This window comes from Mesoplodon densirostris, chromosome 9, assembly GCF_025265405.1.
Source record: "Mesoplodon densirostris isolate mMesDen1 chromosome 9, mMesDen1 primary haplotype, whole genome shotgun sequence".
Classification (NCBI taxonomy): Eukaryota; Metazoa; Chordata; class Mammalia; order Artiodactyla; family Ziphiidae; genus Mesoplodon; species Mesoplodon densirostris.
The window spans coordinates 41,970,432-41,990,912 of record NC_082669.1 but is presented as its reverse complement, the minus strand read 5'-3'; the positions used below and the strand labels follow the sequence as shown (position 1 = coordinate 41,990,912).

Here is a 20,481-nt window from a genome sequence, read left to right as displayed (position 1 = left end):
TATTTAGCTAGTCGGTGTCTTTTGGGTCGAGCATTTAATCCATTTATATTTAAGGTAATTATCAATATGTATGTTCCTAGTACCATTTTCTTAATTGTTTTGGGTTTGTTATTGTGGGTCTTTTCCTACTCTTGTGTTTCCTGCCTAGAGAAGTTCCTTTAGGATTTGTTGTAAAGCTGGTTTGGTGGTGCTGAATTCTCTTAGCTTTTGCTTTTCTGTAAAGATTTTAATAACTCGGTTGAATCCGAATGAGATCCTTTCTGGTTAGAGTAAACTTGGTTGTAGGTTCTTCCCTTTCATCACTTTAAATATGTCCTGCCACTCCCTTCTGGCTTGCAAGGTTTCTGCTGAAAGATCAGCTGTTAACCTTATGGGGATTCCTTTGTATGTTATTTGTTGTTCTTCCCTTGCTGCTTTTAATATTTTTTCTTTGTATTTAATTTTTGTTAATTTGATTAATATGTGTCTTGGGGTGTTTCTCCTTTGATTTATCCTGTATGTGACTCTCTGCACTTCCTGGACTTAATTGACTATTACCTTTCCCATATTAGGGAAGTTTTCAACTATAATCTCTTCAAATATCTTCTCAGTCCCTTTCTTTTTCTCTTCTTCTTCTGGGACCCCTATAATTCGAATGTTGGTGTGTTTAATGTTGTCCCAGAGGTCTCTGAGACTGTCCTCAATTCTTTTCATTCTTTTTTCTTTATTCTGCGCTGCAGTAGTTATTTCCACTATTTTATCTTCCAGGTCATTTGTCCATTCTTCTGCCTCAGTTATTCTGCTATTGATTCCTTCTAGAGAATTTTTCATTTCATTTATTGTGTTGTTCATCACTGTTTGTTTGCTCTTTAGTTCTTCTAGGTCCTTGTTAAACGTTTCTTGTGTTTTCTCCATTCTATTTCCAAGATTTTGGATCTTCTTTACTATCATTACTCTGAATTGTTTTTCAGGTAGACTGCCTATTTCCTCTTCATTTGTTTGGTCTGGTGGGTTTTTACCTTGCTTCTTCATCTGCTGTGTGTTTCTCTGTCTTCTCATTTTGCTTAACTTACTGTGTTTGGGGTCTCCTTTTCGCAGGATGCAGGTTTGTAGTCCCTGTTGTTTTTGATGTCTGCCCCCAGTGGCTACAGTTGGTTCAGTGGGTCGTGTAGGCTTCCTGGTGGAGGGGAGTAGTGCCTGTTTTCTGGTGGATGAGGCTGGATCTTGTCTTTCTGGTGGGCAGGTTCCCGTCCGGTGGTGTGTTTTGGGGTTGTGTGATCTTCCTATGATTTTAGTCCTGTCTGCTAAAATGTGGGGTTTTGTTCCTGTCTTGCTAGTTGTTTGGCCTAGGGTGTCCAGCACTGGAGCTTGCTGGTTTTTGAGTGGAGCTGAGTCTTAGCTTTGAGATGGAGATCTCTCGGAGCGCTTTCTCCGTTTGATGTTACATGGAGCCGAGAGGTCTCTGGTGGACCAATGTACTGCACTCCACTCTCCCACATCAGAGGCATAGGCCTGACACCCGGCCAGAGCACCAAGACCCTGTCAGCCACACGGCTCAGAAGAAAAGGGAGAAAGAAAGAAACAAACAAATTTTAAAAAATAAAATAAAATAAAGTTATTAAAATCAAAAAAATATTAAAAATAAAAATAATTAAAAAGTAATTAAAAAAAGAATGGATCAACCAAACCAAAAACCAAATCCACCAATTATAACAAGTGCTAAAAACTATATTAAAAAAAAAAACAAAAAACGGACAGACAGAATCCTAGAACAAATGGCAAAAGCAAAGCTATACAGACAAAGTCACACACAGAAGCATACACATACACACTCACAAAAAGAGAAAAAGGAAAAATATATATATATCTTTGTTCCCAAAGTCCACCTCCTCAATTTGGGGTGATTCGTTGTCTATTCAGGTGTTCCACAGATGCAGGGTACATCAAGTTGATGGTGGAGATTTAATCCGCTGCTCCTGAGGCTGCTGGGAGAGATTTCCCTTTCTTTTCTTTGTTCGCACAGCTCCCGGGGCTCAGCTTTGGATTTGGCCCTGCCTCTGCGTGTAGGTCGCCTGAGGGCATCTGTTTTTCTCTCAGACCGGACGGGGTTAAAGGAGCAGCTGATTCGGGGGCTCTGTTTCACTCAGGCCGGGGGGATGGAGGGGCACGATGCAGGGCGAGCCTGCGGCGGCAGAGGCCGGCGTGATGTTGCACCAGCCTGAGGCGCGTCGTGCGCTCTCCTGGGGAAGTTGTCCCTGGATCCCGGGACCCTGGCAGTGGCGGGCTGCACAGGCTCCCCGGAAGCAGGGTGTGGAGAGTGACCTGTGCTTGCACACAGGCTTCTTGGTGGCGGCAGCAGCAGCCTTAGTGTCTCAGACCCGTCTCTGGGGTCCGCGCTGGTAGCCGCGGCTTGTGCCTGTCTCTGGAGCTCGTTTAAGGTGGTGCTCTGAATCCCCTCTCGTTGCGCACCCCGGAACAATGGTCTCTTGCCTGTTAGGCAGGTCTAGACCTTTTCCCGGACTCCCTCCCGGCTAGCTGTGGCGCACTAACCCCTTCAGGCTGTGTTCACGCAGCCAACCCCAGTCCTCTCCCTGCGCTCCGACCTAAGCCCGAGCTTCAGCTCCCAGCCCCGCCCTCCCCGGCAGGTGAGCAGACAAGCCTCTCGGGCTGGTGAGTGCCGGTCGGCACCGATCCTCTGTGCTGGAATCTCTCCGCTTTGCCCTCCGCACCCCTGTTGCTGCGCTCTCCTCCGTGGCTCCGAAGCTTCCCCGCCCCCTCTGCCACCCGCAGTCTCCGCCCGCGAAGGGGCTTCCTAGTGTGTGGAAACCTTTCCTCCTTCACGGCTCCCTCCCAGAGGTACAGGTCCCTTCCCTATTCTTTTGTGTGTGTTTTTTCTTTTTTCTTTTGCCCTACCCAGGTATGTGGGGAGTTTCTTGCCTTTTGGGAAATCTGAGGTCTTCTGCCAGCGTTCAGTGGGTGTTCTGTAGGAGTTGTTACACGTGTAGATGTATTTCTGATGTATTTGTGGGGAGGAAGGTGATCTCCACGTCTTACTCCTCCGCCATCTTGAAGGTCTCCCTCACTATATCTTTAGATCAACTAGATAAGAGAATTTACTTGTGTTCCCAAAGTGTCTTTTCATAATTGTAATGATCATTTGATTGAACAGTTCACACATGACAGGGAATACTACAGTGTTAGTGTAAAAGTGACTTGGGTAGGAACTACTCCAGGAAACATAATATTCAGAAAGTACATTCAAAATAGAGTGAATGGGTCATAGGTTATTCCTGCTTGGTTTAAGTGACAAAGTGTCAGAATATGGCAGCTCCAAGGTATCCCTGTGCGTGGGAAATAGCAGGAGAAATCCAGGAGAGAGGGAGGCTAGGTTGATAAACTGATAGATATCTAGTCCAGTAGAGAAGAATAGACAATGCCAGAGAAGGGATCTGACACTGGCTATGGAAGCTTGACCTTCACCTATGATTGTAGTGCTAAACATGGAGGTGGAATTGTTGAGTATCTTAAATATTCATTAATATTAAGATACATTTCTTAATCTAGTACTTAATCTTGATAGATCATTAATGATCTTAATTAATAATATCATTAATCATTACTCAATGGAAACATCTTTCTTTTCTCCTTATGATCATATCCAATGAGAATGAAGAACTTCTTTATACCATGATACATAGTTATTGAATTTTCATCTAAATTACTGATGTAAAGAATATTCATAAGTTAAGATTAAAAATGAACAGAAACAAAATGCACAAAGTAGGTAATCATTCTTAGTAAAAGGTGATATATTTAAGACATAGAGTAAATAGAGTAGAAATTATAAACAGGCAAGTAAAAAAAGTGAGGAAAGTATGGAAAGTCAGTTATTAACCATAAAGTATTTTAAATACACTAAGTGAAAGATCAGAAAAGGACCATCATTATTTTTGTTGTTATAGATACTATTGCCCAAAGCAAAAGGAGTAAACCACTTTTAGCCTTCTGTCCCTCTGCTTACATTTTAATTTTATTCATTTTGTTTTATTTTAATATAAGTTTCATATTCTTATATGTGGACACAATTAAACGTTCGTTTATTCAACATCTCTCTATTGAACAAATTTTTTGTGATGGCCAGTTGAGCTAGGAACTTCATTCTACCCCTTTAATCTTCCACTCTGATGTATCCATATATATCATCTACTGTAGATGACAAAATGATTCATGGAGATCAAAAAACTCACCCAGGTTTGCTGGGTGTTAGTACATGAAAAAGTTAGCATTGAAAGCTGAGTCTAGTCTGTTTGTGTCAGAGACCCATTTGCTCCTGCAAAAGATAGTTTCCATGTTTGTATGTGTGTACATGTGCAAAAATGACACCTCCACACTCAAATACATGCTCAGCACACCAATCTCTTAGTGAAATGACAAGTCTGGGCCTTGTCACTTACTGTGCCTTAGAATCCTAATTTTTTAACTTGTGCTTCTCCTACCTAACTTTTCTATTTCTTTCCCATTGTTTTCATACCCACTGACACCTAGGTTCATTCTGCACCATGGAGATCAGTATGAGAAGAAAGATTCAAATATATTTAACTCATAAGGCATTCTTCACATGTTTTCTGTTTCCTTCTTTCACTTTTTTTTAAGTGAAAAGAGAAAAAGGTTTTAGTTCTCTCCTCTTTGCCATTGTTTTCATTTAAATAATTATAATCAATTTTTCATGCAGTGTTTTCATCTCAGCAAACAAATGTATTCAGTTGGGCACACATGCACTAAAAGCTTGCATTCTGTTTTTGTGATTAATTGAGATGTAGAGAGTGATGGGTGTGGGGTAAAAATAGAAATGCAATTAGTGCAGCTAGGCATGAAATACATTCAAATACAAGCAGAATGTCTCCCCAGTTAGTGGTCTCTTTGTGGGCTCTTGAGGATTTTCCTCCCATTAGTAAGTCACTGGAATGGAAATCTTCAGCCTTTGGGGAGACCAGAGCATTAAACATGGAATTAACTCTTAACTGCAAACTGAGTCAGCTCAATAGGTCATTAATTCTACTGCTTGGGTATATATCACGCTGAGCTTTGGTGTGTGGGCTTCTGAAATGTTAGGAGTGAGTTTATAAAGCATTGCAAGGACTAAATGATGGTTATCTATCATTCCAACCTTTGCCTTCACCACTTAGATACTAATATCTCTGGTGACTCAAAATCAGAACTGAAATGCAGGCAGAAGCTTTTGCTAAAACCAATGGATTTGGACCTTTACTTAGAAAAGTTGTATATTGTATATTTTGAGAAAATAAATTTATGTTGCACTTTATAGAATATGTGATTCTTAGTTTTTACAAAGGTGTGTCCTCAGTTGATAAAGATATCACAGTGCCTCAAATATTATCCTACCCCAATTTGAGAATCTTTCTGCATATCTTCATAACCAGTAGAAGTTGACTAGCTTTGCTTTGAATGTTTTAAAATAAATTTCTAAGTATAAAGTGTATTGAAATATTTAATATTTTAAGCCACTTATAGCACTCCTTGATTTCTGATAATATTTCTTTTCTTCCCATACTCTTTTACATCCTCTTTGAGAATCTCCAACAGATATTATTATCTCCTTTGATCATCCCAGTGTAGTACAGTTATTAACAACTTGCATTTACTGATTGCTTACCCCAAGGTTTTTCACACTTGATGATACTGATGTTTGGGTCCAGATAATTCTTTGCTGTGGGGGCCTATCCTGTACATTGTAGGATGTTTAGCAGCATCCCTGGCCTCTGCCCACTACATTCCAGCAGCAACTCCCCATACTGACAATCAGAATATCTCCAGACATAGCCACATGTCCCTTGGTGTCAAAATCTTTGCTGGTTGAGAACCACTGGTTTATCTTCTACTAAGCATTATTTTGTTTGAGTCTACAATAACCTTGTAAAATATGAAGGACTGTGTTAATCAGAGTCTTGGCAGGAAACAGAACCTACACAATATGGGTCTTAGACATTTATGAAGGGACTGCTTACAACTGCTTAGGGATGTTGAGGCACCCAGAAAATAGCAACAGTGAGAAGCCAGAGCTAAAGAAGCAAGGAGAGGAAATAATGTTGCTGGAGTGCTAGGAAAGCTGAAGCTGTGGAGCAGAGCCCTCAAGAGGGAGATGAAATCAGGAAGAGACAAAGCTACACCTGGTGATGCAGCTCTGTAGCAGAGAGAGCATAGGATACCTGGTCTCTAACTCCTTAATCCTTTGATCACTAGCCAGTCCTACCAATAGGTTGAGTCCAGATGAAATCCAACCAGCAAAGGACTGGAGTGATGCAGTCCCAGGATTCGGTCCCATGAACTCAGAGAAAGAAGGAAAATGGAATCTGTTGGAGCATATGGAGGGAAAAACAAAACAAAAACAAACCTATCTCCATTTTAACACAAGAAACTGAGATTTAGAGATATAAAATAATTCATCCAAAGCCAAATACCTAATGTGTGAAGCAGGCATTTAAAGCACATCTATTTCACTCCATGCACTACAAAGGTATCTTCATTCCTTATTTGCATGAATGAGGGGACTGATAGTAGCTGAAAGATGCAAAACCAGGACCCAGTTTTCATTCCTATTCTAATGTTCACTTTTTTTTATGTTGTCATTGAAAGATATTTAAGAGCTGTATATCCAGCCCATTCTCATAGACGTGCAGGAACAAAAGCTATCTGCCCGCCTGTAAAGTCTTTTCTGAAAAGCTTATGGAATTCTAGGTTTCATGTAGAATGTTTAAATGGCATATGCCGAGTTTCCAAGCTGTTGGCACATTTTCATCTTGATTGCAGAAACTCGGGCCCAGCTGGTGCAATGTGTTAGGAGCAGGAGGACTGGACTGTGAATCAGGGGATCCAGGGCCCAGTCCTGGCTCTGCCATCCCTAGTGTAACACCCCCGCCACCAGCAGTAGCAGCAATAATAAAAATTGGGTAAACCTTTTCTTCCCTTTTGCGTTCACCCAGATCTTTGCAGTTACTCTCAGGTATCTAATCCAGTGGCCACAGTTCTGTGAAGTAAGGAAGGTATTAGAGTTTCATGTTTCACAAACAAGGAGTCAGGCTCAGATAGTACTAAAGTCTCGCTGAAAATCGCATAGATGGGAAGTGTGGTCCCAACTGCACATATTCCCGCTGAAAACACAGTGCCTTTTCTCCTCCATCTTTGAAGTGATGAATCAGTTGGTGTACTTCCTCTGGAGAGCCAGTCTGTAGTGTTGAATCTGTTAGGCTTCATCATAAAGTCATGTCTAGATTAAAGTCTGAGACTGTGATTTTTGTCCTAGGGTTATAAGCAAGGTGACAGCAGATACCAATCTAGTTAGCACATAGGGATTGCGCATTTTTTCCTTTCTGGGTTTTAGATGGAATATATTTATTAACCTGCAGCTTTTCAGAGACAAAATTGGTGTTTTAAAGGCATTTAAAAATAAATATATACCAACGGGTGGGGGTGGGGTGGATTCTAAGTAAATTAATACAGTTCCATTTTTTCCCCTTATTCATGGGTAGGTTGGATGCTAGTAATTCAGACTCAGCCTTCTCTACTAAGATAAAGTGAGTTGAAGGAAGCTCTGGACTCCTGGAAGGTCTGGCAAGAACCTTAATCCTTCCCCCAGACTGTTTCCCTTCTTTGCCTCAAGGTGGGAGGCCCAGGAAGTAAGACATTTCAGGTCTCTAGTCACTGAGCTTCTTGTACTCAGTCCTGATCTCTGCCCACCTCTCCTGCGCATTTTCTACTTTTACAATATTTTTAGCACTGCCCCTTTATTTTTACTTTTTCAGTATTTTCAGGATAAAATCAGGTGTAAAACACAAAAAAATTAACTTTTTTATTTTACCTAGCCAGTTCCAAGAAAATCTAGGGTTCTCAGTCCAAGGTAGAGCTAAAGAAAAGGGAAAAAGAGAAGAACAAAGAGGAAAGTAAAGTATAGGATTTTGAAGTCAAAAACAAAAAATAAATAAATGAGTAATAAAAGATTGTAAGTTCTACTTTTGATACTCTCTGTAGTTTGGCAGAATTATAAAATTCCTTCAAAGAAATCATTTTATCTGATCCAGAATTATAGCTACATTATAACATTGTATCTGATGTAGATGATTAGTAATGCTTTGGAAAAGCAGTTGTATAATTGTTATACTGTTCATACATAAAGAAGGGTGGAAGAGCAGTATTTTCAGTATTTAGAAGATTGGAGTTGAGCTAGGTTACCTGGGTACAGATTCTGGCTTCATCCCTTTTTACCTTTGTGACCTTGGCAAGTTACTTTCCCTGTCTGGGTTTTGGTTTCTTCATTGATATATTCAAGGTGTAAGTAAAATCTATCCCATATGGATTTTTATGATTGAAGAAGTTATTATTGACAAAGCTTTTAGGACAGTAGTGGAACGTAATAATCACTATGTGAACGTTAGTTGTCATCAGAAACATTGTTTCCCTAATCATCATCATCATTATCATCTCCACCAGCACCATCATAATCACCGATTTCTACTACAGACGCAATCCAATGTTTTCATTCTTCCAAAATATAATCACTTAAAAACCTAATAAATAATGACTAATTTTAGAGCATCGCTATTTAGGATAGTTCAACCAAAGAAATAGTAACGTATGTATGAATAATGTGCATTTGTATTTTGGAACATATAACCTAACTCAGAACTTTAGTAATAAGACTTGGCCACCCTTCCTTTCTAATTGATTGTGTACTCACTGTATACAAAGATTTATTCATAGTGATTCTACTTGGTTTTGTGTTATTATACCGAGTATATTTTCCCAGGATTTCAGGTTCGAAACTACTGACAATGAAATATTTCAGGAGTCAGAATCAGACATAAATTATATGCTGCAGAGGTGTCTTCTTATTACCAGAAGTCAGCCTAGAGTCTCTAAAATCACATTAAGGTACTGTTTTTGTGGTTATTGAGTTTCACCCTTGAGAGAATTGAAAGGACTGACAATGAAGTGTAATAAATCTTACTCTGACCCAGACATACTCAGTCATTTAACTTCCCGTTAACAATCCCAATTCTGCTATGTAAAATAAGTTGAAACATATTTTTTCTCCTTTTTCACTTTACATTTAGAGAAGTCAAAGAACATTTCACATATTTCATAAAAATAATTATGACATTTGTCTGTTTAATTAATTTATAGTCAATGCCTTATTTACATGCTTGGGGTTTTACTTTGAGATGAGAAGGGACTATGAAAAGGGTGAGCCGTTTTTTATACACAGGAGCGATTGGCTCTCCATTTTTTAATTTTTATCTATTTTCTTTGTCTCAATCCCCAGCCTCTGAGCCCAACTTGAAGGTGCGGTCCAGGTTAAAACAGAAAGTGGCAGAGAGGAGAAGCAGCCCCTTACTCAGGCGGAAGGATGGAAATGTTGTCACTTCATTCAAGAAGCGAATGTTTGAGGTGACAGGTAATTGAGGACTGGGCAGATATACACTAAAAAATGCTGCTAGTAGGAATGAACAAAAAAAAGTTTAGAAAAATATACCTGTTGTATATTAAAAGTTATTTTGAGGAGAAACATTTCTTGAAAGGAAATTATATTGAAAACTCACAAGTAGTTCAGTAAACCTTGCCATGCATTCACCGTGTTAAACAGGAAATGAATGAAAAACAGAACTGTGTGTCAATAGGCATAACTAGGGAATGCCAAAGCTCACCTTAATCTTTTCAGAAACAAGCAGTCCATTTTGGGAATGCCAGCCAGGAGAATATAACTTTTAATGAAATTTGATCAGAAATGAGCAGAGGGAGGTCCAGGAAGAACACTTCCCCCATAGTCAGACATGAATGTACAAAATACATCTGGGAAAATTAAACTACGTGGAACAGCAAAACCTTGACTTTTCAACAAATTTACAGAACTCATAAATGACTTTATGTGTTTACTAGTGAACAGGGACTTATGGCAGGAGGGGGATATATTGCCTTTTATGAAGGGAAAAAAACTGTCATTTTTCACTAGTCTCAAATGGAAGAGTTCTTATTTTTTTAGCTGCCTGGTTAGTAGTGGGGTGAACAGGTTAGGAAATTCAACCTGATGTCTTACAAAGCCCGCTAGTCCCATTTGTACCTGGTATGAAATTGGAGAAGACATAGGGATACCAGAACCAAAAAGGCTAGCCAGAATAACAATACTAACTACTGTTTATCGAGTACCTACTTAGAGCTATACATTGTATCTGGTCATTTCCTTTAGTTGCATCAATAAAAAAAATGGTAATCTACAACCATTTGTCTCCATCCCCAGGGAAAATTGTGCTTATACCAATATAGTCAGTTGGTATTATTTCTTCAATATCAGATCTTATTCTTAGCAAGTTTTAACAAATTATTTGTTTTCTATATCTTCTTTGGTCATGATAGTGTCTAGTTTAGGGAGACAGTATGGAGAAGATTGCAGAAGTAGAGGCAGAGGTGGAAAAGTACAGAATACTAATGACACAGTGCTTTGTCAGGCTACTAGGGCAAAAAAATGTTTAGTCTTCTCTTCAGTCCTGACAGATTAATATGTTTATCTGAGGGAAAGTATTGGTGGGAAAATTTTTTCTTGAGGGATAAGAAATATTAAATAAACAATTACTTTACTAAAGTTTATTTTCCAGTATCAAATATAATCACTAATTTTGACCAATTGAATTCTAAATTTAGAGTTATAGACTTTTTATGCCAAGAAACTTATATGTATTTTAGTGAGTAAAAGTCTTAAGTAAGTTTTCATAATAGAGGTCCTTGGTGGGGTTGGGGATTTGGGGAGTGAATCTGTTTTAATGAATGTAAACAATAATGAACATATCAATTGTCTAATGTAACGAAATATAGGTGATTTTTCTAAAGGGAGAGAGTAGGTTCTCTCATAACAGAAAAACTTGAAAATGGAAAAACATATATATTGCTTTTTTGTTGTTTTTTTTAGAATCTTATTGTTTAAGGTCATATTTATTTATCCCAATTTCTTTTCTATTTTCCTATTAATCATCTTCTTGATCATAACTTTTTTCCCATGGTCACTTACTCGTCCTTACCAAATTTCAGTGGAATTTAGCTCAATGCTTATCTGAGTAACAATTAATTCTCATTTGTAAGGGTTATGATTTGCTAGAGTTCTACTAAGATTTCTTTACTTGTGAAATATCATAATTTTCTCTTTCTAATTTTGTGATATAATAACTTCCCTTTTCAACTGAGGAAAAAAACATGAATTTGAAGAGACTTGTACATTTATTAGACACACATTTCTGATCAATAAGCTAGGACTCATGGATGCTTTGGTAGATATTTTTAACTGCTGTGTTGCAGTTATTCTAAATATCTTTGGAGGATCTGAACTACTGGACACACAGCTTTCTTTACCTGTACTCCTTCCCCTTTCTTTGCCAGCTTTCATGTAATTAGGATGAGCTCTGTTTGGATCTTAATACTAATTATTTTTGCTATCGAGTCAGAGACCACCATAGCATCATAGCAGTTGAATTACCACTGCTTTTCTTTTTTCACCTCTACCTCTCTCTTCCCTGTCTCATAGGTTCAAGTGTTTGCTTTTTCCAAACCCATGCCACCTCTCTTCCCAGTAATTGACATGGGAACCACTTATCATCTTCCTCTTTTTCAAAGCCAAGAGTTTTCCGCCCCTCTCCACCCCCAAAGCCATGTTAATTTAAAATTCTAACATCCCTGTGCCTGCAACAGCTTCTCCTCCACTCTTCCCTTCTCCACTGACCCCATTTCATGAGTTGCTCTTATTCAAGCCCCAGTTGTGATATTATTTCTTCTCAGAGATTTTTGTCAGTGTTCCCAGAAAATCAGTTGCCACCTCCCCTCCCAGACCCTATCCAGCGTGAAGCTGTAGAATCCTGTTGTAGGATTTGTTGTCTTGAATTCTAGTGGCTATCATAGTGATTTCTACATAAGGAAATACTTCTGTCTACGTATCACATAAAATAATATAAATAACATAATTTTAAATTGACAAGACAGAATGTTTAAAAGTAGTTTTCATTTTTATTTTTGTTCTTTTAAAGACAGAATACAAAAATGGGACTTTAATGAGAAGTCAGTGTGTAGTCATACAGGAAAGACAAGAGTTAGGAGTCCAGGGGAAGGAAACTCTTGAAGTATTTTTTTTTAATGTACATCTTCTTTGTTAAAAGAAAAGTAAACAAGAAATAGGCCAATATAAAAGTAGACTAATCAAATGTAAGCAAGATATATAGACCGGAAGGTAGTGAGCAGTATATATTTAAGAATTTTATGATATCATTGACTTGATGAAATCCCACAGTCGGTAGGTGGCAGGATCAGAATTCTGTCACCAGTCTCACATTCTTTCCATTGGTACTGCACTTCTGAGTAGAGAAATATTTATAATAGAAAGTTGAAAGTAATAGGGGTTCCAAGGAAGGGTAAGCAACTATAGCCTGAAAATTGGGAGCTTCCATTCACGGGTGACAGATGGTATGTGAGCCAGGCTTTGAGCATAGAGGTGGGATTGGACCTTAAATGAAGTAGGTGGAGGAAAAGGAGGATAACAAAGCAGGAAATGGGAAAGCGGCACATACGGAGAGTAGGCGATTTAAATTTGACTGAGTGCAGAGTTCAGAAAGGGCAATAATAGGAAATAAGGTTAGGCTCCATTTTGGAGCAGAGGAACGTAGTGAAAGTTGTCTTGCTATGATCCATCTGGCAACAGTTTAAGGAAAGTTTGGAGAGACTGACTGCTGTAGCAACTTAGAAATACAGGAGACTTTTGCTATAGTCCATGAGAGAATAATGAGGGCTGAGGGATAAAGCTGAAATCACTGTAGTCAGAAATAGATGAGAAATGATGTAAAGAACAAAATGAAATAATCTAGTAATTGATTAGATTTGGAGTAGGGAAGGGAATGAGAATGACTGTAAGGATAATGATAAACAGAGGTAAGCAGAGCACATTTAATATTGAAATACACTGAGTTTGATACACATATAAAAAGAGATGAAAAATGTCCAGTATTCCAAAGGGATTCAGGCTAGAAATTATGAGAAGGAAAGACAAGAAATAAAAGTTTTATGGGAGTATTCTGCCTAAAAATGATAGTATGACATCATAATTTTGAGTGATTTTGACAAGGGAAAGAGAAATAGGATAAGGCTACAAACTTCGGTGAATATCTACATTTAGGAATTGGTCGAAGGAGGAAAAGCCAGAGAGATGGAAAAACAAATATGGAAGTGGCGAATCTTCTTGTAGAAAGGATGAGGAGAATGAGAACCGTTTTGTCAAAGGCCTTCAAATTTTGGGGTGTTCAAGAGAACAATTGCAGTCCACAATGAGCAAGCTAGATTGCCTGGTCTCGAAGAACACGCACACTACTTCTCACAAGTTATTAGCATGCTTTCAGACTAGAGGGACAATTCCAGTGGAAAAGGAGGACCTGAAGATTCAAAATAATTGCTGGAGCAGAATTCTAAAGCAAGTGTTAAGGGGACTGGGTCATGGGTGAGGGTGATTGTGCCCGCATTGGAGCGGGAAGCAGAAGAGAAATGCTTTCACTTTGACACGGGCAAGGAGAGTGTGGATAACAAAATCATGAGGTAGAAAGAAAAGTCACTGATAGAAATCATGTCAGAAGTTGTCAGTCTCTGAGAAGTGTGAGGCCAAGATCATCTGTGCAGAGCTGAGTAGACAAGGTATAGGATGAGGCACCTAGAAAAATGTTCAAATGAATGAACTATGGAAGGTGATAGGGGATTGATTAGAGCTCAACAGATAATTTGCCAAGGCTTGATAAGATGGCCTCTCTTAGCTATATTTCTAGGAACTGAAAGTTTCTATTTCATTAATTAGATATTTTAGTAAGAGCATTACTTCCTTTGTAACTTGAAATGTGTGTAAATTTTATATCTGAAGATGACAGAGATGATCTATATTGTTATCCAACTCTTGCTAAAATGAGTTTCTTGTTATATTGATGTTTAAAATTGAACATATTAAATTTAGGTAACTTCTCATCTTCTGGAAACAAGTTGGGTAGAGTTAAGGTTAGCCAATGTTGTACAAGGCCATCAATACAATATTGAGATTTTATCTTCTATTGTATTTTCTTCATACAACTTTGACTAAGATGTGCTGTAATAAGGTACAGCCTTAGTAAATTAAATAAAGAGCCATTTATAACATAGCTTATAAGCAATTTTTCCACACACAACAGGAATGACTCCAGGCCTCATTTGTTGATGGCATGTTTTTATGAATTATGCAAGTCCATTATCTCTGTTACTCATATTTTTTACGGTAGCACAGGAGCAAGTAAGAGAAGATTACATTCTTTTTTTTCCCCCTAATCGAAAGCTTCTACAATCCTCTCTAACTGGATATCTCTACTTCTCTAAAATTAATGAATACTATGTTGTATTTTTAGCAGTGAAAACAAAGGAAGAAACGTGGTATGGAAATTCAGAAATGTTCCAAAATTTTTCACAGTTCTTTTTATTTAGTCGTTCACGTAGGGGCAGAAAAACAATGTTCGCTTCTGTATATTACTTAGAGTATAACTGCAGTTCATCTTTGTATGTTTTTCATTAGTGTATTCGTACTTCACAATGTTTTTCAGAATCCTCAGTCAGTAGCAGTTCTCCAGGGTCTGGTCCCAGTTCGCCAAACAATGGGCCAACTGGTAATGTTACTGAAAATGAGACTTCGGTTTTGCCCCCTACTCCTCAGGCTGAGGTAAGACTCATTATTTTGGTTCTTTTAAAAGTTAATCCTTGATTAGCCCCCTAAAATGCAGTGATATTTCTGAATTGAAGTTTAAAGCCACCCGTTCTTAGTTATTTTTCTGATAGGTTTATAATGTGTGGAATTAAGTAAACTCAATCTGATTTACAAAGTTTGGATGACAGTCATGGTTTGAAAATACTGAAGTATAATCCTCAAAGAAACCACTCTTAGTGATGCTGAGTATATACTGCCCAGCAGCTGTGCAACTCAAAAATCCTTTTGCATGGTTCTTGGTTATCCTGATGGGAATAGACCCATCAGTAAGTAAAACAACATCATGCAAACCTCTCAGAAGAACAGTTGCCCAAAACAAGTTAAGTGTTTTATCCAATTGACCTGAAGAGTAATGAGAAAATTGTTGAAGTATCATAGTTGAGGAACACAGAGCTCCGCTAAGCAAACATGTATTGAGGACCTACTATGTGCCAGTCATTTTGCCTGGCAGTGGGGATATAAAGATAAATGATACATGAACTCTGTCCTTGAAAAATGAAAGATTAAAGGAAACTGGTCTGAAATAACACATGATTTTTTTTCTGGCTGTATGCTATCAACTTTAATAACATTGGTTTTTTGGCACATGATTTCTTGAAACCAGTGATACAACAATAGAGGAAAGTAAATTTATGAGTCAGCAAGAATTTGTCTATGTAGTTTCTGTAGTAGGCTAAGCAAAGGCAACAGCCACTCCTGTGGAATCAGCTGTTTTGGAGTCACCATCAGTCAACTGAAATTCTCCATATTTCTTTTCTGTCATTATAATGCCTCCTTACCATGCATTGCTCTATGCAGGGGAAGCTGGTGTAGTAACTTCTCATATATAACTGTGACATGCTTCTTTCATTGTGTTTTATAGAGTCATGATCCTTTGGGGTTGAAAGGGACTGATCAAATCTCTGATTCCTGAACCATCTGTGTAGCTCTCTTGATATGTGGTTATCAGACTGCCACCAGAGCACTCTTTATTCAAAGGGAACTCGCTTCACTGTCTCCTGGGGCAACCTACTTGATTTTGGATGGTTAGCTTGACTGATAGAAATGTCTTCTGTACATTATGCCAACATCTGTGTCCGTAGCTTCATACATTCACACATACACATATAATAAATTATTTATAAGTTATAAATTATCTGGCCAAAATATAAGGGAAGGTTGTCCCTGATAAGGAAAGGACTGGAGCCAGTGAAGTCACTTCTTCTCTGAGGACATTTGTATACTTGAGTCTTGAGTTTTGGTTTTCAGAACCTCACATAACTCTGAAGGGAGAGAGAAGGCAAAGCCCAGTACTGACCAAAGAGGATAATCTAACAGGAAACCATTCAAACCCAAAGACACATATCTGTGCTACATTGGTGAGTCCCTCATCCCCACCTACAGAGGTGTCCTGATGTAGACCAGAGCAGGGGCAGAGTCTTTCCTGAAGTTGTAACCAGAAGCTAGTTGTAGTCCGAATTTTCATAGCCTCAAACTGTTAATTTAATTTAAAATGCCCCAGATTTTTAGTTCCCTAGGTATCTGGAAAAAGCAAAAGTAAATTCTTTCTAGAGGAATACACATTCATTTTAGATTTCAAATTTTTCCCTCAATTTTCCAAGGAAAATGAGCAGAATAGATAGATGCTCTTTTGCTTATGACCATCTTTCAGCTATGTGAAGAATACAATTCAGGCCTCTATATTTTCTCCTGTCCTCCATCTATTTCTTGTTTCTTACCATCCTATTGTCCCTTTCTCATCTTCATTTTTCTTTCTAAAACATGATACCAGGTGGAATAAATATTTCACATGTATTTGTGGCCATAGATGTAAGTGGGATTCTTGGACTATTGGTTACAGGTATTGTATTTCTGTTAGTGCAGTTATATCTCAATATCAGTCAGTTTTCTGCAACCCTTTAATCAATTTCCAGAAAAAGAACAACTTGGTCACAAATATTTCTAAAAAACTTTAGATTTCCATTTCCTCTCAGTTTGAAGAATGTGTTTCAGTTGCAGAAACACTAAAAGATCTGGGTTCTAAATAGGTTCTGGATGAATTCTGTATCCTTGGAAAATGAAAACACACTAAACCACATTCGTTCAACAGCATTTATGATTCTTAGAAAAACATTGTTAGTACAAAAAGTGCAGAAGACCACTTACAGCTTGATAGTATTTTGTTAAGTTCAGAAACAGGCAGTGCAGTATTTTGATCGGAAAAACGTATGTAATAAAAGTATATTTTAAAAAAGCGAGGGAGTGATGAACACAGAATTTAGCATGGTGGTTACCTCTCAAGGGGGAGGAAGGCAGTGGGGGACATGATTTGTTACTAAAGATGAAGATACATATAACCCTTCATTATAAATACAAACATATGCATATAGCACTTAGTACAACATTAAGAAACAACCAAGAAATACATATTCATGAGACTGGATATAAATGGGAAAAGGTGAGATTTTGTCTTTACTTCAAGCTTTTTAAAACCTGTTAAATTAAATTGAGTGTCCCAGATTGTGTGACCCTATCATTAAATTTCAAAATAGATACAGTGGAGAATGTAAATTAAAGGAATTTGCTTTTACTATTTTAATCTGTTTTATATTCCTAAAACCTTTTGCTGATACCTAAACACAAATATCTGTTTATATGCCCCAGCTTTTTAGCTAATTGTTGACATATTCTTTCCTTCCACCCCAACCAGTTAAAAAAAAACAGAAGGAAATGTGATTGAATGGAGTTTGAAAGAGTAGAGGTATTTCTTCAGGTCAGTGACAGGATGTTCACCTCCAAAGCTGGAAAGACTAGTTCAAAAGCAAGCAGTGACTTACCTCATAATGAATTAATTGTGTGCCTGAACTATGATCCAAAAGGCCAGGTGGGCAGACCTTTATGCACTGATGGGTAGCCTCTCCGTGGCCCAGAACAAAAAATTCAACCCTGATGGCTAACATGTGGTTTTCTGCTGCATTGCATTTACAGAGGTCTGTGGCATAATTCATACTGGAGAGGTGAGGAGACAGCAGAATTCAGACTGGAACTGTCAGCAAATTAATATCCTCGTCTTTTAACACCAAATATTTCCACCTAAACTAGAGAAAAGAGGAAAAAACAATGTTTTTCAGCCAATTTTGTATTAATCATTTTGAATTTAGTATGATGTTTACAGACATCTAAGATTAATAATAGCATGTGATGTCATATCAACAGAAATATTTGGGGGTATGAAAAATTTACATCATTACACTTTCAAAAATCAAATTAGTTGCATACTTTACCCTTCATAAAATAGGCTTATTCTACCATCTTTGCTTAAAATAGTGTAACAGTGTACATTTGAATCAACTCTCTTTTCTGTGACCTGGAAGTAGAAAAGCATGTCACCTAATTCTTTCAGATCCCATGTAAACGAATGGGATTCTACTCCCTTTTTGCTGCTTAGGAAATAGGAAAGTAAGGCTGTATTTCAGGCTGATCTTGTGGCTTAGGTAAAAAGAAAATTTCCTCTCTCATAATTCATGTGTTCTGCATAATTTAAATAAAGGTTAAGACAGAAGTAAGAGGAGAATTTACTTGTAAGTCCAGGCTAAGGAAACCGCACGTTGCATTCAGATGTATGGGTCTTCCATTCAGAAGGCTCCCAAGGAACCTGGCTGCAAAACCAACTACTTTGTCATCATTGGTTAAGTTGCTGAACTTGCCCTGAACCTCAGATTCTTTATCTAGTGAAAGGTGGTAATAACTACCCCAGCAGCTTTGTGGTGGGGAATCAGTGTTTGGAAGGCAGGTGGTAAATTGTGAAGTGCAGAACAAGTTCATTTTTTGTTTTTGGTATCAATACTGACTTCTAGTAGGGAAAACTCATTAGTATGTTTGTCATCAAGCCAGCAAATCTCACGTGAGAGTGAGCCTCCATCTGCTCTGGCCACTTCTGTTCCATTTCTTCAATTTCTTACATATGCTCAGTCCCGAACTCGGATCACTGGAGCTACTTGCTTTACTCATTTGTAAACTTGGTTGGGGAGCTGAAACCTCAGGAGTTTCTATTTCCAACTCCAGTCAGAGATGTCTTTACCTATCTAGTTACTTTATTGTTAATACTGTGGGCCTGTGGGTTCAAATATGTTTCCATGAATATCAACACCATTATTTTAGATTTGGTAGATTTATTTGATAGCTATTTTAACAGTAGCCAAGCCGCTGGTTTATTTCTAGTTGAACATTAGTGGCTGGCTCTGCTATGCTATTTTTTAAATAATTTTTTTCCAGCAGATACAAACGATTTTAAAAATGGATTCTAATAATAAGGTTAAGTACTCTAAAATCATCTGAAATGTCACTTGTTTTGCCCCAATCTCACATGACTCATCTGCCTGTTGTTTCATAATAGTTGTTGTGACGTTTGCTGTAAATGTTATGCTCCCTTCTGAGTGGGTGTAGAGCTATGGTTTTAGATAGCTGCAAATAAGACCCTCCTCCCCCCACCCCCCCAGGGGAAAGGAGGTTGTTATGACACAAGAATCATTTACTAGGAATAACATGAGTCAATAATGTAAACCAAGACCTTTAACAAAACATCAGTGACTTTTAAATGCAAAGGAAGCCCTGTCAAATGATAATTTTTTTTCCTCCAAACCGTTTTAGTAATACATTCTTGGGTGTCCAGTAAAAATGAAAACTGAGAGATTTTTACTGCCTAAAAAAATGTATTCATCACATGGAGATTTTAATTTTCTATCAGCTGTCTGAAAGGAGAATGGAAAATAAATACTATACTGAAAAATACCATGAAAGCCGTAGGCAAACATTAAATGATTAAGAGATTTTTTTTTCTTTGTTTACTTGTTTGTTTTTAATGTGGTTCTTCTTTTTATTTAGATAATCTAGATTTGGGAATTTGGAACCTTTTAAAGCCAAAACAGATTGAGGCTTACAAGCATGTCTTCCTAGATGCTGCTCTAATAGAACAGATATTTCCTGATAGATCTAGTCAGAGGTGCTCCAGTCTTAGGCTGAAGGATCTGATGTCCAGGGAAGGTAGGCAGCTACCCAGAGTCATAAGCCAGTGAGTGGTAGAGCTCAAGTGTAAGATGCTTAGACCACTCTCCTTTACACCAGTCCAGACTGCTGCCCACCAAAACCTTTAGGTACTGATATTCTTTTTCTAATGTTTCTAATGCTCATGAATATTGTAGATAATTTTGAGCATGCAGTAACTTGAAAATTCTACATTCACTTTTTCTATGAGCCTCTTAAAAAGTGGGTGATTACATAGTTAGTATTCTGTCAAGGGTCATCTGTTGACTTCTTTGTCTTCTTAAGAGCAAGAAAGGAATTCTCCCTCCCTTCTTCCCTCCCCCACCTTCCTTCCTTCCTTCCTCAGTATCTTCTATCCCCACATGCATTTTCCTTGCCCCTATATGCAGTCATTTTCTCCTGTATTTTTGTTTGCATGGGTTCTTACGTCATACATGTATTTTTTGCTTTGTGCTCATGAATTTTAGGGGATATAAATGGCATGGTGTTATCAATCTCATTCCATTTCTTATTGTTATCACTAAGCATGTGACAAAAATAAGACTAGCTCTTTTTAGAGCTAGTCCCATCATAATGGATGCATATACCTAATTGCTTTTAATCACTGTAATAATCCATGGCGGGTACTCCTCCATTTTACCTACCTGTTCTCCAGTTGGATTCCCCAG

At 38.0% G+C, this 20,481-nt stretch overlaps 1 protein-coding gene across 20 annotated transcripts in view; it reads left to right on the top strand.

The window, feature by feature from the left end:
• HDAC9 (histone deacetylase 9) overlaps window positions 1-20,481 on the top strand; it is a 579,212-nt gene that overhangs the window by 143,482 nt on the left and 415,249 nt on the right. For 13 of the 20 annotated variants that reach the window (XM_060108643.1, XM_060108642.1, XM_060108647.1 and 10 more), the window contains exons 7-8: window positions 9,317-9,448; window positions 14,631-14,746. In XM_060108643.1, the coding sequence (XP_059964626.1) occupies window positions 9,317-9,448; window positions 14,631-14,746 (248 nt within the window). The remainder of the gene's footprint in view (window positions 1-9,316; window positions 9,449-14,630; window positions 14,747-20,481) is intronic. The other 7 variants (XM_060108648.1, XM_060108657.1, XM_060108656.1 and 4 more) reach the window with 1 other exon arrangement.